Consider the following 21,110-nt stretch of genomic DNA (forward strand, 5'->3'; position numbering starts at 1 on the left):
CAGATCAGCCAGGCTAGCTTGAATCCAGTGGCATAGTGAGCCAGAGACCAATGTCTGGGCATACCTGCCGCACTTAGGCCAAGAAAGTAAAAGAGACACAGATGATGGGCGGAAGCAGACCAAATCAAACATTCACCCCCAGTCAAGAGAGCTGGGTTAAGTCCATCGTTTTTTTTCCTCACCATGCCACCCCAGTTTAGGCGCAGCCATATGCAAATCAGTTTCTTTAATGCCCTATGTATTGTTTATAGAATATTTCACAACTCAGGTCCAGTAGAATTCAAACATCTCTTCCAACGCTACGTCTCTACTATACAGCTACGATATGCCAACAAAAATAGGCTGGTAGTGCCCAGATTTAGGAGGGCGAGGTGGGGAGGAAGTGCCTTTGCTGTGGGTGCTTCTACATTTTGGAACACCCTCCCTATATCGATTTCCTGCCTAGCGTCCATCTTTTCTTCCGTAAATCTTTAAAGACCTCGCTCTTCAATAATTATTTGGGGATTAACACCTCTTTCCCTCTGGCAGTGGTTCCACCTCATCGCCTTGACGTCTTTCGGCATTTTTTCTCGCTTTACAAGTTGGTCATTCATTCGTTCTTGATCTGTGCCTGATGGGAACAGTCTAGCCCAAAATGAACAGCCAGGTCCTCCTTGGACCGGAAACAAGCATCCTGGAACCGGTTTTGGGGCATCACTCCTCATCAGCCAGGCTAACTTGAATAAACTGGAATGGCGTAGCGTGCAAAACAATTGATTTGCCCCATATCTGTGACTGGGGGTGAACGTTTGATCAATTCAGTATTCCGTCGATCATCTGTTCTTTTTGCATTTGTTGCCCTAAGTGGGAAAGATATTGGAAAGATTCTCGCTACGCCACCAGATTCAAGCTAGCCTGGCTGTTGAGGGGGTGTTACCCCGAAACTGGTCCCAGGTTCTTGTTTCTGGTCCAGGGAGGACCTGGCCTGGCAGTTCGGGCTAGAGTGTTCCCATGAGGCACAGGGTCGAGACGGATTTGCATATGGCTTGGTCTAAACTGGAATGGCGTAGCATGCAAAAAAAAGATGGATTACCCCAGATATGTGACTGGGGGTGAATGTTTGATTATTTCAGCATTCCGTCCATCACCTGTTCTTTTTGCACAACCGTAATGTTGACATGATGGCCTCTTGTATTGCCAGAGTTGTGCATTTGGGAATACACTTGTCTTCTACCATAGTGCGTAGTGGTACATTGGTCACAAGCGGTGGGTCAGTTGAAGTATCTTGGGTTGATTTGGTCCAGCACCTATCGCTCTCTGCAGTGGTGAAACAGCAACAACACGTTGCAAGGACTACTCTTTCTAGGCCCAGTTTTACAGGTGACCATCACCACGGAGGTTTCCCTCATGGGTTGGGGGGAGGGGGTGCTTCTGCAGCATATGACTGTCAACTGAACAGATTTGGTATGCAAAACATAATGTTGACTCATGATTAAGGCTCACCTGTTGGAAGTCCTTCAGTTTGCATTTCACTGGCCCTTCGGGACTTTAAGGTGGGCACTTTCATGGGCTTTGTTTCTGCCTTGTCGCATTCCTCTGCCTCCCAGACCAACCATTCCTGTTCAGGTCACACATAAGATTTCCAAAGGGACTTACAAATGTTTCCATACACTACTTATGTCATGCCACAGTGGGATTTTAATCTGGTGTGTGTTTTTTTTTAGGGGTGTGCTCCTTTCGAGCCCTTTCACAGTTATCAGTTACACCTTTTGACTTTGAAACCGCTTGTTCGTAGCATGTTTGGCTACAGATAACAATTGCTGTGCATACACTGCCATCTAGTGTTAGGCCCGGACATTTGCATCTTATTTTTCTTCAAAGAAATTTCAAGCCACAAAACTTGCTGTGATAACTCACTTAGTTCACAATGCACCAGGACAACAGCTTTACCGCAGATTGTTTTCTTCTCCCATTTAGTTTGGTCGTTTAACTGCCAGCTCTCGGACCAACACATTCTTCAGGAGCAGTCTAAATTTTCCATCTAAGCGACTTTGAAAAGAATTGCTGCTTATCCTGCGCCCAATTAAAGGAGTCTTCACCAACACCTTAGCGCAGTCTTTTGTGACACACTGCCAATGACTTCTCAATGTACTGCTATCAACACTCTCACCTAGAACTGCCATTGACAGGACTTTACCACTTTCAGGTCTTATTCCGGACTCACTGTGGGGAGTTATGTTCCTATTTTGCCCCGTTTGCAACACCAACTATCTCTGGTAAGACCACCAAGCCATGCAACCTCCGTCTCTTATCCGAGCATGACCAGGACTTCTGCTGAGGCTTCTGCTGTAGGAAAATCCTTTGATTCAGATAAGGGAGGGTTTGTACACATCACAGGATGCAACAACAGGCCTCCCAAGACCCCTGACATATTTAGGTCTGAAAATCTATTCAGCATCTATGAGTAGAAATCTGTCCTGTCCAGACTTTCAGCTGCCAAGGAGGCAAGACCCCAGTGATTGTGTCCTCTGAGCGGGAGGAGGCTCTGCACCAAAGCACTTTGGACTGATGATAAGGTCAATGTCTAGGGCTCCAATCCTGCTGCAGATGTAGTCATCTCAACTTCCAAAGTGCCCCTGACCAAGGCAGAGTACTGCTTCCTCTGGAGTGAGGCATTAAGCCCTGAGTCCAGTTTGAAAAGACATTGACCTTTGGGTCTGGCCCTTCCAGTAGACACTGCTTGATGCCGAGCAAGCTTCCAATGAAAGGTGTCATGTCATTCATCGAGGCACCGAACACCCAGCTTTGGAGCCGAAGCTGACTGTGAATGTCCTACCTAGACTGACAGAACCTTTGAAGCCAAGATCCTTCTCCATCAAGGAATCTATCTAGCTCTGAGGTTTCTGACAGGAGGCAGGTTTTCTTCGATCCCTCCACGAGGAAGATTCTTGCTAAGCCTCCAGCTTCTTACCACACACATACACCTTAATGTATCCTTAAAAAACATAAGTTGATCTTCGAAGAGGAGTCTTCCTTCGAGCCTCCTACACTTTTAGACCTTAGTGCCCAGGGAAAGGAATAACCATTAGGAGTACTACAGCATGGAACACACTGATGAATTTGATCTAGAACCAAACCTCACTAAACTCCCCTCACCTGATGACACTTTAGCTTATGTCATAATTCAGAGGGCTACCCACGACATGAGGTGAAGATGTACTTTGCCCACTACAAGAATTGTTTCCTTATGTCAACTCTTAAAGAGAGGGAAGTACTGTACCTCCCCATGATCTAGGGCATGTTAGAGTCTGGAACTGATCATTTTCAGGATCATTGAAAACCAGGATTGTCCCTCCAAGGGTAGAAAAAAGTACAAACCTGCTCTGCATGAGAGAGTGTACATCTGTTATCCAGTTCCACGGACTCCCTGGTTGTACAAACTGCTCACAAACGCACTATAGCACAGGCAACAGGCGATGCCCGTCCGCCTGGCAGAATAAGTGGATAGATGATGCTGGCAAGTGTGTGGCCACGTATTGACAAATAGCAAATGCCATTGGCCTTCTCTCTTGCTGTGACTGGCATAATTGGGAGCTAATGCAAGACAACATTAGACCTCTCCCTGAGGTGTGTTGAAAGAGAGAAGAGGTCTTGGCGGTGTAGTACAAAATTATATCTAATCTTGGCTTCCGATAAGCCCTCAATGCTGTAAATATCATCTTCAGTGTCATTAACACCAACGTCCCCCTAAGCCGCCACGCCTGGCTCCAAATCCAAAAGCAACTTCTTAAAGTGGTTTGATGTGGAACATCTCTTCGTTCCACAGATTGATGAAATGCTCGAAAAAAGGACAAGTACATTACTAAATCAAAGTCGCCATTCAAAAGTCCACCTTTTGCGAATACCAAGCCAAACACGGATTCAGGGCAATAGCATCTCCCAAAGGCAGGGTTGCTAACACCATCAGCAGTTCGTTCGGGTCATGCAGCCCTTCAAATCCTCTCATGAGATTTCTATAGAGATAATGGCTGAGGTAGCTATAACCGGGTTGCCTCAACCTCAAAGAAGTGACTTTCCTTTCATTCCCACTGACCACCTGTCAGGGGAAGACTGCAGTTTTGTTCTCCAGTGGTAGGTAATTACGTTGGGCAGATGGGTGATCTCTGTAGTGTGGCGGGAGGATTTTTACCAAAAGTGAGTAACTGTTTCTTATTCTTTCCTGCACATTTGTAGAAATGTTCTGTTTGAGTTTAATGAAATTAGCGATGATGACCTTGTGTTGCATATAAGTAAGTTTTTCTTCTGCTTTCTGCTCACAAAAAGAAGCTAGGTGGATACTGGCTCTTATCTTGAGGTTCAGAATTGACTAGATACTTGTAAGAGCTTATATTTTAAGCAGTATGGGTTTAACCACCCTGTTGAATTACTGCTACAAGCTGCATGCTTTAGATACCTTTTTGTGTTGAAATGTTCTGTGGAGGTTGTTCTTTGGCATGCTTATGGTTGCTAATGATTTGGGATGACCTTGTGGCAAACTTTTAACAGGTGTACTTGGCTGAGACAACTGCTGATAATCAGACGTGTGCCAAGAGGAACGTGCACGGTCGCAAACTAAAGGAGATAAATAAGGTAAAAATGCACTTTAGTCATATTTTCTATTCTCATATAAAGTTCTCACTTGGCCACCTATAGTACGCACATAAGCCTATCTGAATGTTGTTAGTTTTTTTTCTTCAATTAATGTTTGTTTTGAAAACACAAATTTGCTAATTGAGATGTACCCCATTTTATTTTTGAGAAGTGGACACAAAATTGACACTTAACTTGCATATGTAGATCTACTTCGGTGTTTATGTGAATGTTAACATCTTAATTCAGAAGTTGAAGCTTCTGACTGTGTGTTTAAAAAGTATATCTGACGTTCTCAGGAGCTTAAATATTAAAACTAGGGGCAGCCATCTGAGGCTTTTAGGGCCATTTAAATATAAATCATTCCTCAATTGGTATTGCCATCCATCTGCAACATTCACCTGGGTCTTTTGTGGCCTTGCTTTTGAGGATTCCATTAAAGAACAGTCTGATTTAACTTTTGATGTCCCATCAGTGGTGTGTTTGAATTAGTTACTCTGTTAAGTGAGTGTGTTCTTGTAGGAAACCGGAGTATTCAATCAATCATAGCATTTGTATAGCACACTACTCACCCGGAGGGTCTCAAGGTGCTTGGGGGAGGGGGGTCCGCTACTGCTCGAACAGCCAGGTCTTGAGTTGCTTCCTGAAGGAGAGGTGGTCTTGGGTCAGGCGGAGGTGGACGGGGAGGGAGTTCCACGTCTTGGCAGCCAGGTAGGAGAAGGATCTTGCTCCCATGGTGGCTCTTCGGATGCGGGGAACGGCGGCGAGGGCGTGGCTGGTAGAGCGTAGCTGGCGGGTGGGAGTGTAGAAGGTCAGGCGGTCGTTGAGGTATCTGGGGCCTTGGTTGTGGAGAGCTTTGTGTGCGTGGGTGAGGAGTTGGAACGTGATTCTCTTGTTGACGGGGAGCCAGTGCAGGTCTCTCAGGTGTCCGGAGATGTGGCTGTGTCGGGGGATGTCCAGGATGAGTCGTGCTGAGGCATTCTGAATGTGCTAGAGCCTTTTCTGAAGTTTGGTTGTGGTTCCGGCGTAAAGGGTGTTTCCGTAGTCCAGACGGGTGGTGACTAGGTCCTGGGTGACCGTCTTCCTGGTTTCTGTGGGGAGCCCACCGGAAGATCTTGCGTAGCATGCGTAGGATGTTGAAGCATGACGAGGAGACGGCGTTGACTTGTCTGGTCATTGAGAGGGAGGAGTCTAGGATGAAGCCCAGGTTGCGTGCGTGGTCCGTTGGTTTGGGTGCGCTGCCCAGGGTAGGGGGCCACCAGGAGTCGTCACAGGCGGAGGGTGATGGTCCCAGGATGAGGACTTCCGTCTTATCTGAGTTCAGTTTCAGGCGGCTGTTCGTCATCCACTCGGCTACATCTTTCATCCCTTCGTGTAGGTTGGTTCTGGCGGTGGCGGGATCGTTGGTGAGGGAAAGGATCAGCTGAGTGTCGTCGGTGTAGGAGATGATGTTGAGGTTGTGTTGGCGTGCGATGGCCGCGAGGGGGCTCATGTAGACGTTGAAGAGGGTGGGGCTGAGCGATGATCCTTGTGGTACACTGCAGATGACTTCGGTGGCCTCGGATCTGAACGGGGGGAGGCGGACTCTCTGTGTTCTTCCGGCGAGGAAGGAGATGATCCACTCCTGTGCCTTCTCCTGGATTCCGATGTCGGTGAGGCGCTGCACTAGGGTGCAGTGGCAGACGGTGTCGAACGCTGCGGAGAGGTCCAGGAGGATGAGTGCTGCTGTTTCCCCGTTGTCGAGCAGGGCTCGGATGTCGTCAGTGGCTGCGATGAGGGCGGTCTCGGTGCTGTGGTTGGCTCTGAAACCGGACTGTGAGTGGTCGAGGGATCCATTCGTCTCGAGGAAGGTGGCCAGCTGTCTGTTGACTGTCTTCTCGATGACTTTGGCAGGGAAAGGAAGGAGCGAGATGGGACGGTAGTTTTTGAGGTCGGTGGGGTCCGCTGATGGTTTCTTCAGTAGGGCACTGAGTTTGGCGTGCTTCCAGCTCTCTGGGAAGGTGGCGGTGTCGAAGGGGGTGTTGATGATGTCTCGGAGGTGGGGTGCGATGATTGAGTCGGCCTTGTTGAAGACGTGGTGAGGGCAGGGGTCGGTTGGTGATCCGGAGTGGATGGTGTTCATCGTGCGGATGGTGTCTTCGGTGCTGACCGGGGTCCAGGCGCGGATGGTGGTGGTGGGGGGCGTTGGTGTGGTCGTAGGGTGCGTCGGCTGTGTGCTGAAGCTGTTGTGTATGTCTGCGATCTTGCTGTGGAAGAACGAGGCGAGCGAGTTGCAGAGTTTTTGCGATGGGGTGATGTCGTTGTTTACGGCGCTAGGGTTCGAGAGCTCTTTGACGATGTAGAAGAGTACCTTGCTGTTGTGGGCGTTGTTGTCTAGTCGTTCCTTGAATGCGGTTTTCTTGGTGGTGTGGATCAGCTGGTGGTGTTTTCGAGTGGCGAGCTTGAGGGAGGTCATGTTGTCTGGTGTCTGGTCTCTGCGCCAGGTTTTCTCGAGGGCTCGGCAGTTCTTCTTAGAGCTCTTGAGTTCGTCGGGGAACCAGGGTGCTCTCTTGTTGCCGGGTCTGACGGGGGGGGTCTTCAGTGGAGCGAGGTCGTCTGCGCAGTTGCTGATCCACCTTGTGAGGTTGTTGGCGGCTTGGTTGGGGTTCGCTGAGCTGGCGGGAGGGTGCTGGCTCAGGGATGTGGCGAGCTGTTCGGCTGTGATCTTGTTCCAGTTCTGCGGGGAACCTGTTGCGGGTGGTGGTGAGTCGTGGTCCTTCTGAAGCTGAGTGGACGCAGCTGTGGTCTGTCCAGTGGAGTCCGGTGGCGTGGCTGAAGGAGATGTCTTTGCTGGAGGAGAAGACGGGGTCAAGCGTGTGGCCGGCGTAGTGGGTGGGGGTGGTCACCAGTTGCTTGAGTCCGAGGTTGGCGAGGTTGTCCAGCAGGGTGGTGGTGTTGCGGTCGTTGTTGTTCTCCAGGTCCCCTATGAGGATGTAGTCAGCGGAGGGGAGGGCGTGCGGGCTGATGAAGTCGGCGATGTCTTCGCTGAATTGTGTGCGTGGTCCCGGGGGTTTGTAGATGAGGGTGCCTCTGAGGGTGGTCTTGGGGTTGGTGTGTTTCTTAAAGTGCAGGTATTCGGCGGCTGTGAGGGTGTCGTCGGAGTTGGTTGTGATGCAGATGGTGTTCTTGTGGACGATGGCGATGCCTCCTCCTGTCTGGTTGGCGCGGTCCCTCCGGGTGATCTTGTATCCGTCCGGGATGGCGATGGCGATGTCGGGCGCTGAGGAGGTGTTCATCCATGTTTCCGTGAGGAAGGCGACGGTTGGAAATGTGGAGTCGAGGAGGTTCCAGAGTTCGACGGCGTGTCTGTGGACGGAGCGGGTGTTGAGCAGGATGCACTTCAGGTGGTTGCTGCTGGTGCTCGTCTTGGCGGGTTTGATGCCGGTCCGGATGCAGGAGAACTTGCAGGATTGGCAGGTGAAGGGTCCGTGGGTGCGTCCTGGGGTGGCTCGGTGGCAGCCGGGGGTCCGGTCGGTGTTGAGGCTGGCGGCGTCGTAAATCCGGTGGGTGGGCTGGCATCTTTGGGGGCTAGGGGTTCTGGCGCTGGGCGCGGTCCAGGCGCGGACGGGCGCAGACGGGCTTGCCTTTGGCGCGCCTTCGGCGCACCCACTGCGCGTCAACACAGCGCGTACGCATGCGCTCTGCCATATATGGAGGGGGGGGGCGGGTGAAGGGAGGGGCAGCTGGGAGGCGGGAGCGGGGTGGCGAGTGGGGGGGGGGCGGTGAGGTGATGCGGAGGGAGCGTGGGTGGGGCTGCGGGGGAGCAGCGGCAGGGAGCGGGGTGGGGCAGGGGAACAAGCTGGCAAAATACTGCACAAAAGCTAAGATGAGAGACACAGAGCAAAATTCACAATAGGCACAGCAGAAGGGCAACAACAGGCGGAGGGGCAGGGGAACACTCTGGGGAGCACAGGCAGCAGGGGAGCGACGATAAAAAACAAAACACGAGCAGAAACACGAATAGATACAGGCAAACCTTAGCAGGCACGAGAGAACGGGCAGGGACAGGGGGCCACTCCACACAGGGTCAGAGACTCGGCTTGGCAGCGTCGGCGGGAGGAGCGACCGGGTTTGATCAGGTCAGGTCACAGCTCCTCGCCCCGAGCGCCCAGTTTAAGTACTACTTAGTGGGAGGAAGGGGCAGCTGGGAGGCGGGAGCGGGGTGGCGAGTGGGGAGGAGCGGTGAAGTGATGCGGAGGGAGCGTGGGTGGGGCCGCGAGGGGAGCAGCGGCAGGGAGCAGCGGCAGGGAGCGGGTGGGGCAGGGGAACAAGCTGGCAAAATACGGCACAAAAGCTAAGACGAGAGACACGGAGCAAAATTCACAATAGGCACAGCAGAAGGGCAAAAACAGGCGGAGGGGCAGGGGAACACTCTGGGGAGCACAGGCGGCAGGGGAGCGAAGATAAAAAACGAAACACGAGCACAAACACGAATAGATACAGGCAAACCTTAGCAGGCACGAGAGAACGGGCAGGGACAGGGGGCCACTCCACACAGGTTCAGAGACTCGGCTTGGCAGCGGCGGCGGGAGGAGCGACCGGGTCTGACCGGGTCAGGTCAGTATTAGACTTTGGAGGAAAGAAACCTGTACTCTTGAGGAAACCCCTGGCTGATCCCACACACAATAAAAACAATCTATAGTATCTTAAATTAAAAGTATGTTTTTCCAGCATAGGATACTTTGCTGATTCACATATTTGAATCATTCCCTGTTGCAGTAGGAGGCCTGCTGAAACTTCTTATAGGCAGTACAAGGCATAACATGTCGGAAAGGCCTCACAATAGTGGTGTGGCACTTTATTCGTGCGCTCACCTTATTTTAAAAGCCCATAACTCCAGCCAGTGAAGTGAGAGTACCTTTAGTCCCACCCCTCCAAGAGGCCATGTAACTCCAGACTTCCATGGTACTGTGGGGTAAGGGAGTTCTGGAGCTTTTCTCTCACTTATGTCTGATAATTCTTTATTTTTCAACTAAAATCTTCAAATTTAGCCTTTCTTTGTCATGTGGACCTTGGGAGTAGGCGACTGCAGTAGTCTTGAACATTTAAACAATTTTCAAAAAGCATCTTCAAGACATGAGTGTCATGTGGCAAATTGAGAGTGTTGACTAATGATTCTTGCCGAATGTGAATAGTTAGCTTTTATCCGCATCACAAACCAAGAGACTGTATACTCTACAGGACATTTTCTGCCGTAACTGACTGCGAAGGAGGACTTCTGAGGTGGCTACAAAATTCTGAAGTTGCTGAAACACCCTTTACTGAGATGAGTCTGTACCAAGTGCTGTGCCTTCACAGAAAAATAAAGTATTTAAGTGCCAGAAAAGCCAATATTTAATAGACTTTTAGCCACAGATTCCTTACCGTAGAATTATCCCTAGGTGTCAGACTGGATCCTGAAAGTTTTCTTGAGCCCTCATTTCCGTGTGTCGGTAGGTCACGTTGTGCCGGGTCCGCGCTGACAGAAAGGTACTGTATAGACACCTCCGAGTCAGTTCTTTTCGCACCAGTCTGTGCAGAGCTGGGAAGAGCTACTCCATAGTCGATTTTTAACTACATTTTTTTGACTGTCAAAGCTTTTTGAGGTTTATTTCTCCTGGTGTGGTAGAAAATGTAATCGACATCTGCCTTTAAGCACTGCGGTGCCTGTCACTGTTCGATGTCTAGGACGGACCCGCACCTTGTTTGCCTCTGTTGCATTGAGCACCACAACAAGCTCAAGACCTGCTTTGAATGTCGCGCCATGCACCCGAAGTCCTTGAGGGAGCGATCCTTCAATCTCCTGGCAGCTCCACCTATAACGCTGTGATGTTCTAGATGCTGGATGAGAGGAATGTCCCTGGAGCGGTCACAGAGACTGTAAAGCTTGTTGCACTCAAATTTGTCGAGTCATTTGGAAAGAATTCTAAGCGTCCTTCGTCTTCTCATCTGTTGGCTGATGAGACAAGGGAGCATTACTCGAGGCCTGGCTCCACGGTTGAGCGAGCACCTGGGTTGACTTTGAACCTCCCAGAGTTCCTGGGAGCCAGAGTGACCTACGCCCAACCTAAAGAGCTTTTTGAGGTTATGCACCTCATATTTGGGTGGCCTGTTCCATCCTTTGGGCCCCAAGGATCCAAAGACTGATTTGGATCAGTGCCAGTCGTGCCATGTCACCCTTCCCCGGTCCCGAGGCCAACGCTCCTGGCTCCGGCCGGCTGTGCCCTCCCTGTTTACAACCTCGATTTCGACACAGACCCATAAGGGTGTTGCCCGACTCCTGCACCGACTAGAGCCATGCCATTCCTGTCCAGACCCTGAGCCCTATTCCTATGGACTAGGACTCAGAGAAGAATTGTAGAAGTCGCAGGACCCTGAAAAATACCAGCCTTATGACTTCTTGGACTCGTGTGAGGACCTGGATGAAACCAGCTCTAGATCAAGGCATGCTTTCAAAGCCTGCTGTGGCTACGGTGGAGGGAGCGTAATTCCTAATGGTGATGCTGAGGGCAGCTGAGGTCCTGGACCCTACCTTGCCCATGACGGAAGTGCTTCATCCGGGAGTGTCCCTTTTTGAAGTGCTTCTCCCATTCAGGAAAGCACTTACTGATGTCCTGCATGGTGTGAGAAGTTAGCCTGGTATATGATGTTCACTATTCTAGTGAACACCTTGCACCAGTTCAAACAACCCTTATGGTGATGGTTGTAAGTCAACCTTATAGACCAGCTATCCTAGTGGTAGCGTGGACAGAACAGTCTTAGGCTAAAAGACTCTTGAGGGCGTGTAAAGCCAGCTGTTTTACCATATGTAACCCCTTGAATACCAAATGAAAGGACACCACACAGGATATATATAAAATATATATGTATTTATTTACTAACACACTCTTCTGAACTCTTTATGAGGTCGGAGGCAAAAGCACATCACAAGTTACTTAGTCAGAATACGTTAAGTTGCACAAAATACAGTTAGGCCCTAGGGGCGATGCAAACCATATACTAAGAAAGTGGTACCACGTCACGAGAAAAGGAAAGGCCTAGGGCCTAGAGAATCGCTGGGGCTACACTAGCTGAACCTTAGGTTAGGAGTAGGAGGCCCACAGGCGGCGCGTGTATTCTCTTTACACACACGCGTGAGTCAATGTTAAGTCAATGGGAACTTAGAGTTTAGAAAAAGAAGGATTTAGGAGACTTCCGGTCTAGCTAGAAGGAAACAACTAAAAACCCAGACACTTGGATAGTCAATACCCTTGGGAGCACCGAAGTACTCGCGTTACCACACCCACAGGAAGCGGGTGCATAGGTGTGAAGATGTGTCGGGTTTCGCCGTTGAAGTCTATGGAGCCTGTGAAGAAAGATGCTGCAGGCGACCAGGAGGAAGATGTCCGGGTGGATCGAGGATGAAGAGGACCTGAAAGCAGAGGGGACAGAGTCTGGGTCACTAGCCAGTGACCGGGTGGAACCAGGAAGGAACCAGAGACATAGAGGAGCAATCAGGTGCCGTCGTGGAGCTGGTCTCTTCAACCACGCGGACCAGGAGGCGTCGAGGACGACCAGGTGCTGGAGGCGAGCTGTCCCAGGAAGGTTCTCGCAGATGGAGGGGTCGACCGCCGGATTGGAGTCAACAAGCTTTGGCAAAGGCAACCCACGCCGGATTCAAAGAAGGCTTCTGGTGCAGACCAGCAAGGTCTGAGGTGCCTCACTTTTGCAGGGAGGCAAGGGCCAATCTGGAGCAACCAGACCAGCGAGTTGGTTCAAAAGGATTGTCGTCACAGAGGCTACTGGCCAACAGGCCAGGAACCGCACAACGCGCCGAGCAGAACACAAGCAGAAGGGCCCCACGCAGAACTCGTGGAGTGTGGAGGGCTGATCTTCGGTGCAGGTGGAGCTCTGATTCGGGGCTTCTCAATCCCCAGTGCACAGTAACGAGGATACCTCAGGAGCTGCACAGTTAGCAAGTTGCAGACTTTTCAAGATGTCCGGTCCCACGTGTCTCGTCGCCTCCGCGGATCTCAGCTATGCTGCAGATGTGAAGAGAGGGTCGGAGAGGTCTGGAAGTCTGGGTCTTGTCCGGCTCTGTGCTCGGGTCCCGGCGGGAGCGTCGACAAAGCAAGCCGTTGATTTGCTGGATGGTGCCTGGTTGCCCAGGGTGGTCACTCCTTGGCCACAAGGGAGATTCTTCAGTCTTCAGCTTCAGCAGAGCGTCGAAGGTCCAGAGTTTCGTGTAAATTTTCGATTTCAGGATTAATCTAAAGTCTCTGGACTCAGCTCCTCCCTTTATACAACTAAAAGGGGCTGGATTACTTTCAAGGTCCCTCCTATGGGTGGGACCAGGAAGGGGGGTGGTTACACCCCCTTTCCTATGTCCAGTTTCGCGCTAGAGCTGGGGCTGGAGTGCCCCAGCAACCAGTTTGAACTGGGGTATGCATGGAGCACCTAGTGTTCCCCAGCAGTGTCTCATTCTATTCAGCCCTCCCTGTCCCAATACACAAAGTCCTGTCTGGGGTGGTGCTCGCACCTCACCAGGCAGGAAACCTATGTTCGAGGCATATGGGCTGCAGATGGTACATTTATGAATAGATCGCCATCTGGTGTTGGGCTCGGATGATTGCACTTTGTTTTTCTTCTGGAGAAGTCTTTGTCGTCATAGGTGACTCTTCCTCTCGGTGTTAGTGCGCATGGGCATCGGCTCCATCCTTAGATTGTTTTTTTCCGCCATCGGGTTCGGATGAGGATCGAAGCGCTCCGGACCGACTTCAACAAAGAAGGTTATAACCGGCGCGTATTCCTTTCCAAATCGACGGTATCGTTATCGAACGCGACTTCACTCCATACCGACGCGATTCGAAGGACGACGACTACGAGAAACTCGACGTAGTCCAGCCCGGGGTCCATGGAAAGGACTCCATTCAAAAAATGTCCAACGTGTGGTGCTAAGTTCCCACACAAGGACCTACACGAAGTGTGCAACCTCTGCTTGTCCCCTGAACACGAATCCAGGGACTGTGAGGCCTGTGCAGCGTTCTCGTCAAAGTCGACGATTAGAAACCGTCGAGCCCGAAGACACGAGGTATCGAGAATGCAGTCACAAGCAATCCCGGAGCTGTTCGAGGACCAGCACCCAGAAGAGGAGGAAGAAGAGGCCGACGAGGCGGGGTCAGAAGCGGACGAGTCCGACGTCGAGGAAATCGACGTCCAACAAACCGTGAGTGACGACGTCCCTTTACCGAAAAACAGACCCCGCACGGTGTCGACCCCGCCCTCGAGCCCGGTCAGACAACCGAAAAAAGTTTCCAACGCCCCGCCTTCGAGCCCGGCAACGAAACAGAAACCGAAACACTCGGTCCCCCATCATAGTGGTTCCGGTTCCGATAAACCGACCACATCGACACCGAAGCACCAGGTCAAGGAAAGCTCGAAGTCGAAGCAGTCCATGTCGACACCGAAGCACGCTTCGGCGCCGAAAACACCCTCGACACCGGGGACATCTTCGATACCGAAGAAGTCGGATCCGAACAAAACTTCGGCACCGAAAATACAAATGGACATTTCAAAGAAAAAACACCTTTCGGAACCGAAAACTGCGGTACCGACACAGGAACACGGAACGGATCCTAAACAAAAGACTTTGTTTATTGACCCAAAGACTGGCAAGGTAGTCACAGAACTACCTAAAAAGAGGAAACATGATCATTTGGACGACAAGGCTCATCCAAAGAAGAGAACAATGGGGACGAATACAACTCCTCCCCCTTCTCCCAAACCTCACACACCATCTTCGCCTCTTCCTCACAATAGGCCAGATATTCCTCCCACACGTCCATCTACACCTACAACAGATGGAGAGAGTGACACAGGGGAGGGGGGACACCCTGGGGATGATGAGGACACAATCCCAGAGGAGGCAGACCCATGGGAGGAGTATAATGTGGGATCAGGTAATGATACCGACCTTGAGTCATATCCCTCAAAACCTTCACCTCCTGATGACAATACTGGGTTTGCACAACTCATTACTAGAGCAGCAACATTTCATAAGGTAGACCTACATACAGAACCTCTAGTACAGGACTTCTTATTAGAGACACTACCTACTGCACAAAAAACATCAGGAACACTACCAATGCTAAAAGGCCTTCTCAGTCATACATCAGAGATATTCAAAGACCCAGTGAGGGCTAGGGTATTGAACCCAAGAATTGATAAAAAATATAGGGCAGCTCCAAAAGACCCAATATACATTAAGGGACAAATTCCTCTAGACTCACTAGTGGTCACAAACGCTCGCAAGAGAGCAAACTCTTTATCTACAGGAGAAGCGCCACCTCCTGACAAAGAGTCTAAACTAATAGATGCCTCTGGCAAGAGAGTAGCATCTCAAGCGGCAAACAGTTGGCGCATAGCTAATACGCAAGCACTACTTGCAAGGTATGACAGAGCGCATTATGATGAGTTAGAAACACTCATCAAACATCTCCCTAAAGAACATCAAAAGAGAGCTGATCAACTTATACAAGAAGGGAAGTTAATTACTAACACTTCAATAAAGTGCGCCCTAGACGCGGCAGAAACTGCGGCAAGGTCGACAAATACAAGCATCATGTTAAGGAGACATGCATGGCTCAGAGTGTCAGGATTCAAACAAGAGGTACAAACCTCGTTACTTAACCAACCCTTTGATGGGAAAACACTTTTTGGCACAGGGACAGATGAGGCCCTAGAAAAAATGAAAAAGGATACAGAAACGGCTAAATCAATGGGAGCATTGCAACAGCCGACACAAAGAGGTTCCTTTCGTAGATCCACCTATAGAGGAGGATCCAAAAGTACAGGTACAAACCAACAGCAAACCTCTTTTACACCTACATCACCCAGAGGTAATTCTAGAGGTGGATACAGGGGTAACAACAACAAGGGTAGAGGTCGCGGAAACAACAACAACCGCAACTCTCCAACCCCAAAACAGTGACTTCATAGAGCTTCCCCCAGACCATATAACACCGGTAGGGGGACGCCTATCACAGTTCCTACCTGTCTGGGAATACATCACATCAGACAAGTGGGTAAGACAAATTATCCAACATGGTTATTGCCTAGAACTCACAGCTACCCCACCAAACATCCCCCCCAAACAGCGTCCAATGAAACAAGATCACCTGACACTGTTAAAACAGGAAGTAATATCACTGCTAGAAAAGCATGCCATAGAGAAGGTTCCACAGCACCAACAGGGAACAGGAGTATACTCCCTATACTTCCTAATCCCCAAAAAGGACGGGTCTCTAAGGCCAATACTGGACCTAAGACCTCTCAACGCATACATAAATTCGGAACATTTCCACATGGTCACGCTCCAATAAGTACTTCCTTTACTGAAGAAAGGGGACTTTCTTTCTACACTGGATCTAAAAGACGCTTACTTTCATATCCCTATTCACAAAGCCCACAGGAAATACCTCAGGTTTGTGGTAGAAGGACAACATTATCAGTTCAAAGTCCTCCCATTTGGTGTCACGACGGCACCAAGGGTGTTCACAAAATGCCTGGCAAAGGTAGCAGCTCACCTAAGAAGACAACAAATTCATGTCTTCCCATACTTGGACGACTGGCTAATAAAAGCCAGGTCGCAAGAGGAGTGTCTGCAACACACACAAAAGACAATTCAGCTACTACACCAGCTAGGGTTCACGGTGAACTACACAGTCACACCTACAACCAAACAAAGTTCAACAATATCTGGGGGCTACCATAGACACAGAAAAAGCCAAAGTGTACCCCAACCCAATCAGAGTCCAAGCAATGCTTACAATCATTCAGAAATTTCAGCCACAACACTCACTAACAGCAAGAGTGTTCATGCAGCTATTAGGCATGATGTCATCCTGCATACTGCTAATACCATATGCAAAACTACAAATGCGTCCGCTACAAGAATGCTTAGCGACACAGTGGAATCAGGCTCAAGGACAGATTACGGATCTGGTGTTGGTAGACGACCGCACACACCGCTCTCTGAAGTGGTGGAACAGAACAAACATTACCAAGGGGCGGTCGTTCCTAGAGCCAATTCCACAGGTGACAATAACAGCAGACGCATCGCTCACCGGATGGGGAGCACATATGGACAAATACACAGTACAAGGAAGGTGGAGTGTGCAGGAAAGAACACTGCACATCAACTATCTAGAACTACTGGCAGTGTTTCTAGCATTGAAAGCCTTCCAGATACATGTTATCCACAAAGCAGTCCTGATCAGAACAGACAACATGACAGCAATGTATTATATTCAAAAACAGGGGGGGACGCACTCTCTCCAATTATCCAGACTAGCACAGGAAATTTGGAGATGGGCCATTCCTCAAAACATCTATCTGTTAGTCGAACACCTACCAGGAGTTCAAAACCAGATAGCAGACATCTTAAGCAGACAGTCGGAACAAATACACGAATGGGAACTGCACCAACAAATACTGCAGCCATTCTTCCAAAGATGGGGACAACCAGAGATAGACCTATTTGCCACTCATCAGAACGCAAAATGCCAAAGCTTCGCGTCCAGGTACCCACATCACCTGTCGCAGGGCAATGCGTTATGGATAAATTGGTCCAACAAATTTGCATACGCTTTTCCCCCTCTCCCACTAATCCCATTAGTGGTCAGGAAACTGCAACAACATTCAATGACCATGATACTAGTAGCACCCACGTGGGCAAGACAGCCGTGGTTCACCACGCTCCTGCAACTCTCACAAGTGCCACATCAAAAGCTACGAATTCTACCCATGCACCTTACACAGAACCATGGAGAAATAATGCACCCAGATCCAACTCAATTGAACTTAGCGATCTGGCTCCTGAAATCCTAGAATTTGGGTACTTAGATCTCCCCCCAAATTGCATGGAAATAATTAAACAAGCGAGACGTCCAACCACTAGAGCATGCTATGCAGCTAAGTGGAAGAGGTTTGCTATACACTGTACTAATAACAATATCAACCCTCTAGACGTATCAACAAGGGAGATTATTTGCTACTTGTTACACTTACAGCAATGTAATCTAGCGTACACATCTATCAGAGTACATCTAGCAGCTATAGCAGCATACCTACAAAACAGGCAGCGCATATCACTGTTCAGAGTACCAGCGATAAAAGCATTCATGGAAGGTCTTAAAAGAGTCATTCCACCAAGATTACCACCTTCCCCAGTCTGGAACCTCAACGTAGTACTCACCAGACTAATGGGGCCACCCTTCGAACCTATGCATAGGTGCGAAATACAATTCCTTACATGGAAGGTGGCATTCCTTATAGCCATTACCTCACTCAGAAGAGTAAGCGAGTTACAGGCATTAACAATACAAGAACCATTCCTACAGATACACCAGAATAAAGTGGTTCTTAGAACAAACCCAAAGTTCTTGCCTAAAGTAATTTCAGCATTCCACATCAATCAGCCAGTGGAATTACCAGTCTTCTTTCCAAAGCCACAGACGGTGGCAGAAAGGGCTCTACATACACTAGATGTTAAAAGAGCCATTTTGTACTACATAGAAAGAACACAAGACTTCAGGAAAACTAAACAACTATTTGTAGCATTTTCCCCAACACATAAGGGCAATCCTATCTCTAAAGCAGGCATCGCAAGATGGATTGTAAGATGTATACAAATATGTTACATTAAAGCAAAGAGAACATTAACTGTTCCTCCTAGAGCTCATTCCACAAGAAAACTAGGAGCATCTATGGCATTCTTAGGGAACATTCCCCTAGATGACATATGTAGAGCAGCAACTTGGTCTACACCACATACATTCACAAAGCACTACTGTGTTGATGTACAGGCTGCACAACAAGCCAGAGTGGGCCAAGCTGTATTAAAAACTCTATTTCAGACAGTTGCGACAGACACTGGTGACCACCGCTAGGGAGGTAACTGCTGTACAATCTATTCATAAATGTACCATCTGCAGCCCATATGCCTCGTACGGAATATGCTACTTACCAGTATGCATCTGTTCTTGGCATAGAGGGCTGCAGAGTGGTACATGCCCTCCCTGCCTCCCCGGAAACCTGTGTCTGTCCCAACATTATCTTATTTAGATACATTTACATGGGCATATCTTTATGTACTACACTACACTACTCCATCTAACCCTACTATGGCAAAACAATCTAAGGATGGAGCCGATGCCCATGCGCACTAACACCGAGAGGAGGAGTCACCTATGACGACAAAGACTTCTCCAGAAGAAAAACAAAGTGCAATCATCCGAGCCCAACACCAGATGGCGATCTATTCATAAATGTACCACTCTGCAGCCCTCTATGCCAAGAACAGATGCATACTGGTAAGTAGCATATTCCTTTCCAAACCTCCGTGACTGGAAGGCCTCCCAGCAGCAGGAGGTCAGACTTGTGTCGGTGGCAGCAGCGTCCATTTTGTGACGCTGGGGCTCTGGTTAACTTTAACCGATATAGTCAGCAACAACTTGTCTTCTCCCTCTAGAAGGGTGGAATGCTACCCCCGTCTCCAGAATTGGCGAGGGGGTAGTATTCCAAAGCGTATGACACCTTACACGACATGTTTAGATAAAGCCAAACCAAAGTTAGCATTCAACCGCGAGGATTATAATGCACTTAAGAGTATATGGTATGGCGATATCATAGAACAGCTATAAGGACATGGTTCCGAAAGCTGCAGACAGGCTCTGCTCATGCTAGAGCACCATCTCACACATAACCAAGCACTCTGCCTCCAGGATTGTTAAGGCCTGCCATAGGAGTGACTTATAGGTTACCGTGTGTCTATATATAAGGGTAGATAAAGGAATACTATACCTAAGCAAGGGGTGATTACACGACCTTGCCCCACCTGAGTGATCAGCCAGTTGTGTCAGTTTGAGTGGCCAGCCAGGTGTGGCATAATACATGCTGCAGCCCCTGGTAGGCCTTGGTTACACCTATGCCCTGAGTACCTAAGGTACACTTCTACAGGGGCTGACAAGGTGAACCAATTGTGGATGTACCTAGAGTACATGGTGTGAATTTAGAGAGAGTGCATCTGGGCTGTGGGTCTGATTAGCAGGCCCACAGCCACATCTAAGTCGAAAACCAGTAAAGCAAAAGCAAAAAGTGGGGGTGACCATAGGAAGCAGACCCTACTCTCCTACACATTGAACCTGGTCTAAGCTCAGCACAGCGGCTCATGTGAGCAGGGCAATTGTCCACCCATAATTTCTCATGGAACACCCTACCTTGGTGGTCCAAGCCTCCACTTCACATGTAAATACTTCTGCATTCCTACCAGCCCCGCCATATTGGGAATCCAATAAGCGGAACAATTATGCAGGAAAATATTCTTTGCGGCATGTGAGCTGTGTTTTTTTTAAAGAACTCTTTGTAGTCATGAGGTAGGTGATGACTCCTTTCAGTGATAGTGCGCATGGGCATCAACTCCATCCTTAAATTGTTTTTTTTTCTGCCATCGTGTTTGGATGTGTATTGCTGCGGTTCGTTATAGTTTTCTAACCCCTTTGACGCGCAATCGTCTACGCTCAATGGTATTGTCTTTCGATCGCGGTTTCCCATTCGTCGCGTGTCGTCCAAACTGTGAAAACCTACATTCTGGAACTTCGAGGCGGGCAGTTGGGCCTATCCATGCCGATCACACCAGCAGTCGATGGAACTGACTCAGTTCAAGCTATGTCCCGGGTGTCGTGCTAAATTTCCATACTTGCCCGAGGTCTGCAACCTGTGCCTATCCCCGGAACACGAAGAAACATCCTGCGAAGTGTCGATCATTCCGATCGAAGAAGACCATCCGTGATTGTCGGGCTCGACGCCACAAGAGAACACAGTCCTGCCACAGAAGAAGAAGAAGAACTGGTCTCAGTGTCCGAAGCCGACTCCGACATGGAAGAAGACCTGAACGTCCCTCCTTCTCAACGGACCATGAGTACAGACCCCCATGTGCCTACTCAGGCTAAGGAAAAGGCTCCGGTATTACCCTCGGGCTCCGGACGACACCGAGAAAAAGATTCAGATGCCACACCCTCCGGCCTGGCTATGAGACACAAACCCAAGCCTTCCGGCTCAGGCTCGAGCCGGTCCCAGTCTAGTGCCAAGCTAACACCTTCGCCGCCGAAACATAAGGACAAACATGGGCCTCTTCCCACGTCGTCGGTACCGAGGACATCTTCGACACCAGAAATCTTGGAGCCGAAACCCTCCAAACCTCGGAGCTGGAACCGAAGTCGTCCAAGCTGAAAACCTCGGAGCCGAAAAGCTCCACACCTAAAAGCTCGGAGCTGACAACCTCCGCTCCGAAAAGTTCAGAGCTAAACAGACCACTCCGAAGTCTCCACAGCTAAAACTAAAGAACCAGATTCCAAACACTCGGCACCCAAAGACTCTGAACAAAAATATTCGATGCCGAAATCCACTCTGAAAGGAACAGACACTCCTTCCAAAGAACTTCCACC

At 49.5% G+C, this 21,110-nt stretch overlaps 1 protein-coding gene across 6 annotated transcripts in view; it reads left to right on the forward strand.

Annotated features, from left to right (window-relative positions):
* The window catches only part of YLPM1 (YLP motif containing 1), a 1,323,976-nt gene that overhangs the window by 819,363 nt on the left and 483,503 nt on the right, over positions 1-21,110 (forward strand). For all 6 annotated transcript variants that reach the window (XR_013600905.1, XR_013600906.1, XR_013600907.1 and 3 more), the window contains exon 14: positions 4,525-4,608. Coding sequence is in view for 3 of the 6 variants with exons in the window: in XM_078659897.1 (XP_078516023.1) it covers positions 4,525-4,608 (84 nt within the window). In the remaining 3 variants the exon portion in view is untranslated. The remainder of the gene's footprint in view (positions 1-4,524; positions 4,609-21,110) is intronic.

The sequence above is a fragment of the Lissotriton helveticus genome, chromosome 9, assembly GCF_964261635.1.
Source record: "Lissotriton helveticus chromosome 9, aLisHel1.1, whole genome shotgun sequence".
NCBI classification, from domain to species: Eukaryota; Metazoa; Chordata; class Amphibia; order Caudata; family Salamandridae; genus Lissotriton; species Lissotriton helveticus.